Genomic DNA, 14300 nt, shown 5'->3' on the forward strand with positions numbered 1-14300 from the left:
ACCACTTTCATGGCCTTTTGCACCATGTGACGCTGGATACATATGATTACCACGGCTCTCGTATATTTATTTATTTATTTATTTATTTATTTATTTCAGTACTCTCGGGGCCCGAGGGCATTACAGAGGGGAGTGGGGTACAATAGACAAAATAACAAAGGAACAGCAGTCACAAGTAACACAGAAATGTGAACAAGAATATGGCTCGCGCAAATCAGTAGGTTACAGCAAATACAAACAAATTAAGTCATTTAACACGAAATTATGAGCAAAGAATAAAAGTAAGCATACCACGCAAACAAGCATACCACGCAGACAAGGTCTGTTTTAACTACCACATAAGCTGAAAAGAATAAACGGCAGGGCGCAAGAATTACATGTACTATGTTACCATCAAGTTAGTTAAAGCCGATTTAAACACAGAATGGTCACTTATTTCGACGACCGATCGGGGAAGGTGATTCCATTGTGCCGACGTGCTGGGGATGAATGAGTTGTAAAAGTGGTTTGTTTGGCATGAAAGAATACCAACTTTATGACGATGATCGATCCGAGCTGAAACGTAGCAAGGTGGCGTTATAAATTTTCTCTTGAGGATGGGGTTATCGCAGTAAATCTTATGGAATAGACAAAGGCGGGATATATTTCTACGTTGCGACAGTAGTGGGAGTGATAAGCTTGATTTCATGGCACTGACACTAGAGTTTCGGTGATAATTCGAGAGAATGAAACGGGCCGCACGGTTCTGTATAGATTCGAGCTGGTATATTAGTGTCTCTTGATAGGGGTCCCAGATAGATGCAGCATATTCTAGTTTACTACGAACCAAAGACTTGTAGAGAAGCGGTTTTACGGAGCTAGAAGAAAGATTAAAGTTACGGCGTATGTAGCCCAGCATGCGGTTAGCGTTATTGCTTACATAGTCTATGTGTACTTTCCAAGAAAGATTATGGGAAATGAAGACACCTAAATATTTGTAAAAAGGCACAGACTCAAGGCTGCAATTATTAAGACGATATGAAGGCAATGTGGTGTTACGACGAAAAACCCGCATGTACTTGCACTTTTTTATGTTTACTTCCATGTTCCATTTGTTAGTTCCATATATTTTGTACGTTTCACTCAATAAAAATCGGTTGTTAGCCAGCACCTGTGAGTGCGCCCCCCCCCCCCCTTTTTTTGTCTTTGTTGTTAAGTGTCCTCAGTATGGTGTGTTTTAGCTGGTTCCAACCTGGCGCTCTGATGGAGTCCGGTCGATGCCAACCATCTCGGCAGGACAATCTGGCTAGGGGGTTCCCGATCGGCGCCCAACCACGACGGACAAGATGTGACAGCACGAGACATATCGGCCCTCTCCTGGAAAACCTTGGCGCACCAGTGACCGCGCCAGGATCTGAGGCTTCGGTGTCGGGGATACCAAAAGTGGTCAGCTGCGAAAACCGCCTTCCGACCGGCAATGCACTGGACGGGCGCGCGCGTTCGAAGGTCCTTCCGTTACACGACAGCACCTTGCACAATGCATTACACAAGAAAGGTAAGGAATGCGTTTCAAAAATACAACTGTGATAAACAAGTTGTTCCCGCGTCTGCTCTGCTGACTTGCAACCGCGCTTGATTACCCCGCTACTGTCGGGGGAACTGACGGCATGCGCCCACTTTTCTCAGCATGTCGATCCGAAGAGGAAGCATCCTCACCTTTGCAGCGCTTGATGTCGTCGATGTTCCTATGAAAGGTGGTCGCCGGGACTGACGCCATCAGCGGCACACGTCGCAATGTTTAGTCCACAGCACAACCACCAAACAAAGGTGCACGTGGGGCAACGAAACCGCAAAACACACGCTCTTCTCTTTTACCACGCACCAAGCTCGCGCATGCGTATCAAGGCATCGCCTCCTCTGCCTGCCGTGTGCGCCAAAAACCTGCTGCCCTTACCTTTTCCTTTTTTTTCTCCTTTCCACTTGGGGTAGTAGCTAGCGATCCTTGTGGTGGCCGCTTGCAACATATGCTTCTTCTTCTTCTGTGGTTGTAGGGAAGGATGAAAGTGGGAGGACACGGGCTTGTCTACTGGAGGGTAGTGTTCCTTTATATGCTCCCGCAGGGAGCAGAGTTGCGCGACTGTTTTCCTCGCGCCGCTCTTGACGCCATTCGCAGAGCGGCCGTAACGTGATTCCGCTGACGACGTTTGTTCCATTTTGAAGTGGAGGAGCCGACTTTCCAGGCGCAACGCCGGTTCCTCGCCAGCCCCAGTACCCTCTCGGCTGCCATTGTGATCGGACGTGTTCGGTGCAGTCGGCTGCAGTGTGTTCCCCCCTTTTCCCTGCGCTCCAGTTGTATATATTTTGATAGTGTGCAGTGACGGCAGCCTAGTCTGATAAAAATTACAGTTCAATATAAATTATAAATTGTTCAGCAGGCACGTTCAAACTCCATGCGGCGACTCATGTTTGCCATCAACAAATTATCTTCATTTTTCCTGCAACGCTACAAGTTCCAAATGAAAATGTGAATAAAGGTTCTGTTCCTAACATAACTGTACGTGACAGAGCATTTCTCATGTGCAGCCGCTGCCAGCCTGTCTGCTGATTATGCTGCCACCTCCAGCTTTTTGCAGAAATGGTTTGTATTGTGAAATAAAGAATGTTTGACAAGCAAACTGTATGTGAAATTTTGTTCTAGTCCCAGTCTACTACACCGAAGTGGGAGGCCAGTCTGAGAACAACCTTTGCCTAGGCTATTTAACTATTATATTTGTTAAGAATACCCTTAAGGTTCCACTGACAAGGATGTTAACACTGGAGGAGAGGGGAACAAAAATAGCAGGAAACTTGAAAGCAAAATTGGACATTCAGATAATTAGTTTTCCTTGAGTAAAAGCATGGAGCAGTCCGAAACAAAGGTATTTCAGAATGCAGTGAAGGTACATATATTTTAAGTAGGTCAAGAGAAAACGCAATAGTGCTCAGGGAAAAACGAGCAAATAACAGCACCAGCACACATCACTTTTCGAGATCCTTGGAAACTATTAAAGAAGTACGGAACGTGATGTGTTTGGCTTGAAAAGATGACCATGGCATAGGAAAAATGCAATGGAGGGCTAGAAGTCACAGCAACAAATGATACGTATATTTTGTGAAAGATAAGCGCGCGAGTTTGCGATATCTGTGCTTTTGGTTGGTTAGATTTACTTGCGTGCAAAATGCATTGCTTTAGACTGCCCGCATTCACATCGTATGCAGCGTGGTTTCACAAGCTTCGTGCAACATCGTCGGTCGCAACCCTAAAGAATAATGTATTTCAATGTGGTTCTGCAGGGAGATGCAATACCGCACTTCTCTTCATCGCACAACTCACACAGGTTTTTCATTTTCAAGCATTTCTGCGCCATTAATGTCCGTACTGCGAGCTATCGCTGTCATTCCGCGATCTTTGTGTCAAGCTGTATGATATTTTCGGCAAATCAGATTATTTTTCGGCGTTTTTTTCAACGAAGTATGATGGGCTTAACATCGATCCCTGAGCACTGAGACAGTAAAAGGAAAAAAGGATGCCCGCAATCCAGAGTCGTTTGAAAGCTTTTCAAAAAAACAAACAAAAACAAGCGAACTGCTCTACAACGCCAGCCCCGTTTTCTGGAAAAGCAGCGCTGAACAGACGAGGACAGAGACGAGGCGACAAGGACGGGCGCTGAGCGCTCGAGGAGCTGCTTTCCCGCACAGCTTGGAACAAAATGGCGGATCTTCGCGCAACTCTGCTCCCTGCGGGAGCATATACAGGAACACTACTGGAGGGCTAGCCTCCACGCCCACTGCCGGCGTGTCATAGGAGGAGGAGGGGAGGGAAAAAAAGATTCACCGCGCGGTCGTAGCGCGGTCGTGGCGCGCCCGCGCCGTAGCAGACGACGTCTCTGCGCGAGACGGCGCCTTCCGCGCGTTTTCGACTGTTTAATAAGAAAACAAAAACATATGCGCGCAGAGCTGAAAGTAAAAAGTCGCAGATACCTGCAAGCGCCCAGAACACAACGACTTCGCTCAAATGCAACTGAACAGACGGGTCGCGCCGCGCTTGTCGAGCAGCGCCGCCGATGCCCGCTGCTGGCTGCTACCGCCTCGGCACTTCACCACCCTGACCATTGGTTGTGATCCATCGCATTAAGAGCCAGCGCTAAAAAACACACACAGAGGACGAGACGAGACAGCGCCTTTGTGTGTCTCGTCTCGTCCTCTGTGTGTGTTGTTTAGCGTTGGTTCTTTTTTTATACGTCTTTATTTCTGCATAAAATAGGCCTAGCCTTGCGGCAGAAATGAGGGGTTTCATGGGGGTGGAGGTGGGGGAGGGGGGAGGAGGGCCGGTCTCCACTTCTTCGAAGTGGGGTGGTCCTGTGGTCGGCTCTGCGAAGAAACGGCCAGGCCCTTCTTCTTCATTGAAGTATAGGAGAAAAGCCCGCCAGAGCCGGAGTGCGTCCGATGATCCGATGTGTAATGGTGGATCGACCCATTCCTGCAAGGTGCCAGGTCGGTGCCCGCCCAGGGACTGAAGTGCTCGCTCCCGCACCACGTCAAAAACAGGGCAGCGCCACAAAAAGTGTTCGGCCGTGCCTCTGGCCGGGCATTGCGATGGATCTTAACAACCGTCCGCAAACTTAGGGCACGGCGGCTACAATGGGTGAGCGAGCGACGCCGCAGGCATCTTTCTAGAGGAGGCAATGATCAAGGCAAGGCCTACGATGTGTACTACAGACCACCCCAACAAACACAAAACCTCCTCTAAATCTCCTCTAAATATCCCATCAGGAGATTTGGAACGTCCCCAGGAGGTGCTCATTTTTCCCGAAGACGTCCAGAAAACGTCCCCACAACTAGCCGTGTCCAAAAAGTGCGTCTCAGGGACGGCCCCAAAAGGTTACTGCTAGATTTCTCGGCTCTGGCTCAATAAAATTATTTCCTCTTTTTCATGCAGACTTCAGGCATCTAAGCGCACATATGTGCGAAATTTAAGGCACATGCTTACGTTACAGGTGGTGTAACACATCTGTCCACTCTCGTGAATGCTCGCTGTCTTAGCCATTCAGTACTGATCTCCACTAGGGGGCTGGATCGGGCGCTGGCAATACACCAAATCTGGGGGTAAAGGGTGATATGGGATGGGCGTCTTTCGAGAGCAGAGAGGCTAGCAGTAAGATAGCATTTGAGAAACGATTGAAAAAAACGGGGGAAACGCAGTGTGCTAGGAAAGTTTTCAGATACCCGTATATAAAGAATGTTGACACGAAATGGAGAAAGCGAACTAGAAAATTGACAAGCAAATACCTGGACAGCAGTAAGGGGGCAAATCAGCAATTATCGGTTAAGAAAAAGGTTAAAGAAACACAGAGAGCTCTGTGGAAAACGGGAATGCTGACGAAATCGGCACTGGGAACATACCGGGCCTTTAAACAGGAAATTGCCAAAGAAAATATCTATGCTAATTGTAGGGGAAGCTCTTTGTTATTTGAGGCCAGGACTGGGGTTTTGCGGACTAAGACGTATAGAGTCAGGTACCACGAGATAGACACGTTGTGCATTGCGTGCGGAGAGGAGGAGGAAGCGGCTGAACACTTGATAATCCTTTTCTGTAAAGGGCTTCACCCTACACTGGAAAGCAGCGGGGCTGATTTACCCAAGGCATTGGGGTTTAAGGATAGTGAAGGGAAAGTGGATTTTAAGAGGTTAGAAGTAACCAAGCGAAGGTTATCTGATTGGTGGCTAAAAGCAAGACAGGAGTAAAATTTCACAAGACATGGCTAGGTGGCTTGAGCCACTCCCGATTTAAAGGGTTCAGCCGTATTCATCCATCCACCCATCCATCCATCCATCCATCCATCCATCCATCCATCCATCCATCCATCCATCCATCCATCCATCCACCCATCCATCCATCCACCCATCCATCCATCCATCCATCCATCCATCCATCCATCCATCCATCCATCCATCCATCCATCCATCCATCCGCTCGAAAGTGAAGCCATCGGAAGTTGGGCGGCATGTCCCGGAAGTCAGCCTTTGGCAGTGCACGAAATCGGACCTCAGCATGGTTTTTCAGTTTTAGTTTTTGTTTTCCGCTTAGCATTTGGCTTTTCTACGTTCTCGTCTTTCTTCGTGACAGTGGCTACCTGTTGCGCTGTCAACTGCATAAGGAGAGCAGCAAAGTCTTCGGGAAAGGCGTTTCAAAAATAAGGGTCCATTGCATCGCTATGGGACGACACTAGCAGACGACAGAACGTCGCTGCACACAGTACGTACACACGTAAAGCCTCTCAAGTTATCAAGGGGCTTTATACGTACGGAGCCTCGTCTGCTCAACTGTGTCGTCCCGTTGCGCTAGCGTCGCCAACTCTGCTCTTTGTTGTGATGCACGTTGTCGCGCGCTCTAAGCGCAGGTTATACCATCAATCAGGGATGGATTTAAGAAAGAATAGATGAAAACCTTCATTAGGCAGCCGACTTTGCAGTGACCATTTTACCGAATTATGTTTAGACCGAACCGGAGCGAGGGCGAGGCCACAATCTGAGGTGACGTCGCGGTGTTCTGGTGGTTTACATTAGCGCGTCCAAAAGGTATATCGGTACTGGTTTTTCGACGAGCGTATCAAGTACTGTTTCGTACTATCGCAAATTATGCCTGAATGGCTTTCATTCGTGGTGCCTGGTGCAGTTGACTTCTAACAGCGCTTGTCACATCTTCTTCTTCTTCTTCTCCTCAAGTATGCGCTGCTGCATTCGTCTTCCTCGTCAGTCGTTTCTCTCGTGCTGTGTACATGAAATGTGGCTGTGCTATAGAGTTAGACTAAAAGCACGTATGGAAGGCAAATGGCGCACTAAAGCGATAAATATCACCTGTAATCGATGAGCAGAGACATCGTCCGCCACCAACCCGAAATTGAAACAGGCTTTTCGAGTGCCAGGATTTCCGCGCCATTGCCCTATTTTTTTTCCTACACGAAAATTTGTTTTCAAGATGACCTAGGCACATCGTCATTCCCCTACTTCTCCTAATTACGCTTGGAAGACAAGAACCAGGTCAGAAAATAGTGTTTAATGCACGTACCCCTTTGCCGCGTCATGGTGAGACATGCATTCCTGTTCACTTCGGTTCCTCTGAAATTAGTGTTCCCCGAACAATGCTCACATTTATCACGTCAAGCTTGCTTATTCCTTTGATATTACAGTAGACGTTACACGAAAACAACGCGAAAAACTGAGGACGGAAGGGTGAAAGGCGTGACTTTTTGCATTGAAATACACAGCAGACACCAAACTTCCGGGACATGCCATCCAACTTCCGGTGGCTTCACCTGCGCCCACTTCAGAAAGCGGGAATGCTGCATTCAGCCACCTAGTTGACACCTAACCTAGTGCATAGCCTCCTCTATTCCTAGTTAAGGTGGCTAGACTGTCTAGCCACCTTAGCCTAGTGGAGATCAGTGGTACAGATGGCGGTTTCGTATGGAGCAGCATGTGCCAACTTTCGTTAGCTTTTTGGCCGTTCTGGACGCTTAGTTGCCCTATTCGCCTGCTATCATCACCATCGTCTGCTCGAAGTTGTCTAGGACTTTGGTGTAATCATACAGTTTCTTAGTGTTAGTACTAAAAACCTCTATGGGTGTAATGTCTGCCCGTTACAAAAAAAACAACCTCAAATGTAATTTAATTTAATCTAATTGTTACGTTTTTGTACCTGTGAAGTCAACGCAAGTCGACGCAATCCAAGCCAGAGCGATCACAGCTGTTTGATGGGGCGGGCGACAGTTGGTGCAATGGAGAGAGGGGAGCTCTGTCTGGTAGGAATTTTGTGCGTCCTGTTAGCCGTCGTGCACAACTGTGATGTAAGTAGGCGACTTTCATGCCATCCTTGTTAATTCCTGCGTGCGAAGGACAGTTGCGCCCAAGAATTCTTGATGACCGATGACGCACACCCGTGTGCTCTCGTAATGGGTTTCGCACGTACCGAAAGACGCATTTCCAACTAATAACTCCCCAATCTTTTCGTCTGTTTTCTTTGTTTGCTTGTCTGTGCTCAATATCTTACATGTCTTAGGCGTAATTTTGTAATTTTGTGCCTAGAAAAAGCGCAGAGGAGAAATTTTTGCCATTTCGGGATACAGGCTGATCGATGTCTTGAACCACTGCTGTCCAGCTGGCCCCAGTCTTAGTTTCCTTCATTGTGTCTTCCGAGCTGGGTTGCGCCGTGGTGGCATGCGAGAGCTAAACAGCTTTTACTTATCGCAGTCATTTTGGCGCTACACTGACTGCCTTTAGGTTACGCCAGCACAGTTGGCACTGCTTGAGGGTAACGGAGTGGATTCCAAGAGAAAGTAAGCGTAGCAGGGGGCGGCAGAAGGTTAGGTGGGCGCATGAGATTAAGAAGTTTGCAGGCAAAGGGTGGATGCAGCTGGCAAAGGATAGGGTTAATTGGAGAGACATGGGAGAGGCCTTTGCCCTGTAGTGGGTGTAGTAAGGCTGATGATGAATGAATGAATGAGAGCAGCGGCACTCCCAAAGAATTTTTTGTTTTTTTCGGATTTCCTGCAACTTCTTGTCGCGAAAATGTAGAGAAGCTAGAGAGGAACTTAGAGATCACTGCACAGGCTTCATTGGAGAAATGCAAAAGCATTAGTGTTTACTGCGACGTTGGTGGCTTCTAGTCGATGCCTTTCTACACCAACTTACCCACTCCGTTAATATCTGACCGCCACTCATCGATCTCCGGTGCTACCAATCGACGATGTGTACTCTTTTTTTTGTTGTTGCTGTACTCTGAAATGGTTGACTGAGTGTAGTGGTGACATCATCAGACGTATGGGTGATGTTACATGGTCTCACTAATTAGCCCCATTAATTAAACCAATTTATCACCGTCGTTAATTGCCTTGAGTGTATTACACTCACTAATTTGCAACATTAATTATTATTGTGGTTATTAGTTGTTGACTTTTTTAATTATCGATGACTGATGACTGTAACTCAATATTGTGTAATCATTGACTTGTATTTTTTAATGATTGACTTTATATACTTTACACTTCCGGTACCGGCATAGCCTAGTAATGCCTTCGCATTAAAAATGGAGATTTGCCATCGTTTTCGGCAATCAGTTCCCTCAGAAGCACATCAAGGGGGATGTGCGCCCTATCCCGCGGCTGCATTTCGATGGAGGCACCAATAAAAAACAAAATTGAAGGACACTTAAGCTTCGCCTTTAAGGTTGGAACAGGACAGCATGTTGCAGTGCTGCCAGGGTATTACTCATGTACGCATCACTACACAAAGACACTTCACGAAGTCGAAGACCACAGCTCAGTCACTTTTATTGAGTTCGAACAAACGAGCCTTTGTAGCGTGTTCTGCGCGTGCTCGCCTCACAATCTGAAAGACCCGGGTTCGATCCCTCCTATCTACACAATTTTTTTTTATTTTGAGGTTATTGTGGTACAACACCGGCTGTCGCATTTTGAAGTGCTGTTCTCCGCAACAGAGGAAGGCAAAAGCTGCATGGTTCCATTGCATGAACTGCCTATTGGTGAAACCTTGCAGTGCAGCTGTCGGGGTGGTGGGAACAGCGCAAAATAGATGATGGGAGCACATCACGAGCGCCCACTTCAAATTGGAGGAGAGGGCAGTCAGAAGAAAGGAAAACAGGCTAGAGCATCAGAGGCCAACTCATTCTCATGCAGCATGGCAGTTGGCCGACTGCTGTAGTTGTTAAATTTCCCAATGTGAAATGCTTCTGTAATTTCATGGATTAATTGAACTTGGAAGGGACCAAATTCTTGGTGACTTGAATGCATTTAGTGTTGAGAGATTCGACAGAGATGCAGAGTAAAACGCAACCAGACATTCAAGGAGCCGGAAAAGTGTTGCATCAAATGGGATGGTCAGTGATGGGAAAGTGGCGTATTGCTGACCTCTTCCTCTTGTGTGGCAGGCACAGTATGAGGATGTGCGCTGCAAGTGCATCTGCCCCAGCACAGCGGTGGTCAAGGGCTCCCAGACGGACCGCAAGCTCTACATCATGAACGTCTCCCCACAGCGATGGTGAGAAGAAACTGCCACTCACAGGCAAAGCCAAAACCTGCCCACTCTTGTGCTGTGCAGACACGGCACCTTGGCATGCATTGTCGCTCGCTTCTTTTGGATTTAGCGCAACAAAAACGAAATGTAGACGACACAGGCGTTCACTAATAACTGGTAGTTTACTGTAACACACGTGTAATATGTAGAGAAAAGCGCATGAAAACAAGTTGGAACAATAGGAAATGATGTCATTAGTTACTTTGAAAATGAAAGGCACTTGTCCAGATACGCCAGCTGCCTTGCTTGTAAAGCTTGGGAAAAAGTGCTCACACACGTGTTCACTGTCTTGGCAATGCAATACGCAAAATGGGTTCCATGGACTGCTTTTGTGGGTTCGGTGAGCATGCACACTGGCCTGTCCCCCCCAAAGTGGCTCTGCTGTGCTCGCGTACAGATGTACGGTGCACAGACCTGTCTAGAAGCTTGAATTGCATGCCACCTCTGATTAGCAGCTTCTGGTTCGAGATAGCTCTTGTCTGATCAGTGCCTCCTTGAGAACGGTGCCTGAAGCGTCAAGTCCATCCCCACAGTATTGCAATTGCCAGTCTGTTTTGCTAAGTGCCCGCGAGGTAGCACTAGCCTATTACCCTATACCAATACACGTGCTATGCGTGCGTGAAGCATCGACGTTCCTGCAGGCAAGTATCCCATTTGGGGTTTTCTGCTTGTTACAAACATCTCCAGCTTCATTAAATTTAAATTTACACTGTTGCGAAGTTCACCAGCTGATTGCACCAACCTGAAAAGAAGTTCGCGGTCTGTTGCACGTTGTGTGCTAAATGGCCACACATTTGTGATCGAATTAATATGCATAATTTAAAAATAAACAACCACTATTACATAACCGAAACAAACATGTTACATAACCAAGGTGCTTTGTCCAAGTTTCACGACATCAAATAATTCCATGGGAAGATTGTCCATCCTCGAACTGAATCACACGCCTCATGCTTTTTTTTTTCGCACAGGTGGGCTAATTACATGTTTCGGATGAAAACATGCGCACTTTTATTTTATCGACTTGATATATATTGTTCAAGCAAACATGCAAGCAAACGAGCTGCGGTCGCCCGTGCTTGCGCAGCTGAGTTATTGCCTTCAAGGCGGTTGTTCTTACCTCTGTGTCCGTGGATGTGACAGCAAGGTGATGGCCGAGTCTACTCGTAGTTTTTTTTTAAGTAAGTGAATAAGTAACTTTATTTGCAGGAACTAATACAGTTAATCCCTGCGGGTGGCATAAGGCTAAAGGCTCGGAAGCCTGACGAGGCCTTAGCCCCCACACACTTGTTTACAGCCTCCAGCAGCAAAATCACATTTTATTTAGATAAAACACTTACGCGGTTACAATAGCACAAATATATTTCTGCACTTTCAAATACAACACAAGTACAGCAATTAAACAATACAATACTGCAATACAACACAAATACACTTTGGAGAGCTTGTTAAGGAAGGAGGGTACAGATACATCCATGTACAACCAAAAGTAACACTTGATAGAAAGCAAGCCAAAAACAGAAAGACGTTTCTGAGATTTTCTAATACCATCTGGTAGAATTGAGCCTTATCTTATATTGTGTAGTGCAGAAAAGAGAATATCAGTTACAGACTGAATGATAGCCATCTACAGAGGTTTAGTGATACTTGTAGTTTGTTCATGGCTTTAAAAATATATTTGAAAAGAACAAGAATTCTTGATATATTCGATTAAAAGCTCTGATTGGCTGGCCAAAGTCAATATCAGATTCGTGTATGTTAACATACTGTTGCCTCAGTGTCAAGAAACTCTGAAAGAGATCGAAGCTAATTTTATATCTGTGCAATTTTCTAAGCATGATATTGTGATTCACCGAATCAAATGCTTTTCACAAATAGAGAAATATACCTAAGGTATTGTAGAAGAACTTCTTGCTAAGCAAGTTGGTGCATAGCTTTCTCTTTATGGTGTTGCGCATACGGCGAGACGAACACAGGAAAGAGTAGGACGACAGAAAGAGCGCTCTTTCGGTCGTCCTACTCTTTCCTGTGTTCGTCTCGTCGTCTGCGCAACGCCATACCAAGATGCCTAAGGTATACAGCCTCCTATCATGGTTATCAATAATTTGATTTTTCACATTTACAAGTGCATATTCTGTTGTGTTATTTCTTTGAAAACCATATTGGGATGGCGAGAGTATGTTATAATTGTTAAGGTATGCTATCAGGCGCTTATGGATGCACTTTTCATAAATTTTTGAAAATGTGGGCAGGGCAGAGATTGGACGATAATTTGAGATATCATTTATAGGACCACCTTTATGGACAAGAATTATTTTGGCCACCTTCAGTTTCTGTGGAAAGATTCCAGTCAGAAACGATAAGTTTATTAAGAACGCAAGAATTGGACTAATAGTTGACGAGACTTCTTTTACTGGTGCTACCTTAATGTCATCATGTCCACTCGCAGCGTCGGCATTTAATCCTTTTATTAACATGTTGATTCCATCTGGGGTGACATCAAAGAGTACAAGAGAATTCGTTTGACTAGAGGGCGGCCACCGCGGTGGCTGAGTGGTTATGGCGCTCGGCTGCTGGCCCGAAAGACGCGGGCTCGATCCCGGCCGCGGCGGTCGAATTTCGGTGAAGGCGAAATTCTAGAGGCCCACCGTGTACTGTACGATGTCAGTGCACGTTAAGTAACCCCAGGTGGTCGAAATTCCTGAGTCCTTCACTACGGCGCCTCTCATAACCTGAGTCGCATTGGGACGTAAACTCCCTGAACAAATAATGCGTTGTTTCGTGCAGCGCGCAGCAGTAGGAAACCGATAAGACCTACGACGAAAATATTGTTCGGTGTGGGCTTTATCAGCCGTTAGCCATGAGCTAAATAAAGTACAGGACGCATTCAGCGTGGGCTAGCTGGATCTCGTTTTTCCGATCCTATGCACACAAGGTTGTAAACTCGTTGCATGGAGGCAGTTGTTCAAAGCCTGCGGCGTGTTGAAACTCACGTCCAGGTCATTTTCATTGTTTTAGAAAGTTTGCACATTAAGTGAAAACAACGGGTCGTGGTCAAGTAAAACTCTAGTTTGGGCGAGTTGGTTCATGTTGAAAGAAAAACTGGTAATGGCGCAAGAAACGGGGACATAGAAGGCACACAAAAGACAGGACTGACGCCAACTTACAACTGGGGTTTATTGCACCTAGCCTGCCTTTTGTACCACAACCAAGCCATATCAACAAATGCGTAAACGTTGTACATATCAAACGGCAATTCATGCGAACACTTGCAACAAAGTAACGCTGATCACTACAGAATCTAATCTACACAGAGCTTGGGAAGCCAACTTCTTTTCTGGCCAGCACAAATAATAACATCATCATCCAAGGGCACGAATTGAACTACTATGAGATAAAACCACATGAAAAAAACTGAATATCATTCCTGTAAAAAACAGTCGTCTTAGCGTCTAGAAATCTAAAGATTGTAAAACACCGAAAGAAAGGACGAAACAAGAGCACAAAACCAAGGGAAATCTGCGAACTACAAAAAACCTTCTATAAAAGACGTCTCGGCACTGCTAAGAATAATGGAAGGCCTGCTAACGCATTTGTTTCCAGCTTTTTTGATGAAATATGCCTCAACAATCTCTCTCTCAGTTTTATCTTTTCCACTCTTCAAAAATCTAGTTTTTTCGAATTCGGGACGGCACTTAGAACAGCTTTTGCAGTGGTCAACGAGGAAGCTCCTTTCGTTGTTGCGCAAGTTTCGGGAATGTTCACTTGCACGCTCATTAAAACAACGACCTGTTTGCCCGATGTAAATGAGGTCGTGGTGTCGACATTTATTTATTCAAATTCCAAACATGACACACCATGCAAAGCAGAGCCTTTGTAGGCTGCATACACCACACTCATTTGCGCCTCCTCAGCTTAAGGTGCTTCAGTCGCTCTCGCTGGGAGCTCCTGTCATTATTTAAAAGATTTCATGTAGAATCAGAACCTGAGGAGCACGTAAAACTTAGCAATTCGAAGGGAGACATCAGTATCACTGCCAGGGCAGCCAACCATTGGAAGGGGAATACCATGCAGAAAGGAAGCAAAATCCGGCATACCTGCTGCACTAACCTTTCTGCTGCTAAAAAAAATAGTGAATGAGTTTTCCAGTGTGGCGATTAACTTTGCAAGTTGACCAGATGGATACAATA

The 14300-nt window shown here is 46.1% G+C and overlaps 2 protein-coding genes across 3 annotated transcripts in view; one reads left to right on the forward strand and one right to left on the reverse strand.

The window, feature by feature from the left end:
* Nucleotides 1-1903, reverse strand: part of LOC144104150 (methylosome protein WDR77-like) — a 99392-nt gene extending 97489 nt beyond the window's left edge. The window contains exon 1 of the mRNA XM_077636992.1: nt 1696-1903. Coding sequence (XP_077493118.1) covers nt 1696-1756 — 61 coding nt within the window. The 5' untranslated portion in view covers nt 1757-1903. The remainder of the gene's footprint in view (nt 1-1695) is intronic.
* A 5805-nt stretch (nt 1904-7708) lies between these two features.
* Nucleotides 7709-14300, forward strand: part of LOC144104616 (uncharacterized protein CG1161) — a 48049-nt gene continuing 41457 nt past the window's right edge. The window contains exons 1-2 of one of the 2 annotated variants that reach the window (XM_077637734.1): nt 7709-7865; nt 9965-10074. In XM_077637734.1, the coding sequence (XP_077493860.1) occupies nt 7773-7865; nt 9965-10074 (203 nt within the window). In that variant the 5' untranslated portion in view covers nt 7709-7772. The remainder of the gene's footprint in view (nt 7866-9964; nt 10075-14300) is intronic. The other variant, XM_077637733.1, reaches the window with a different exon arrangement.

The sequence above is a fragment of the Amblyomma americanum genome, chromosome 9 (genome assembly GCF_052857255.1).
Source record: "Amblyomma americanum isolate KBUSLIRL-KWMA chromosome 9, ASM5285725v1, whole genome shotgun sequence".
In the NCBI taxonomy this organism is placed as follows: domain Eukaryota; kingdom Metazoa; phylum Arthropoda; class Arachnida; order Ixodida; family Ixodidae; genus Amblyomma; species Amblyomma americanum.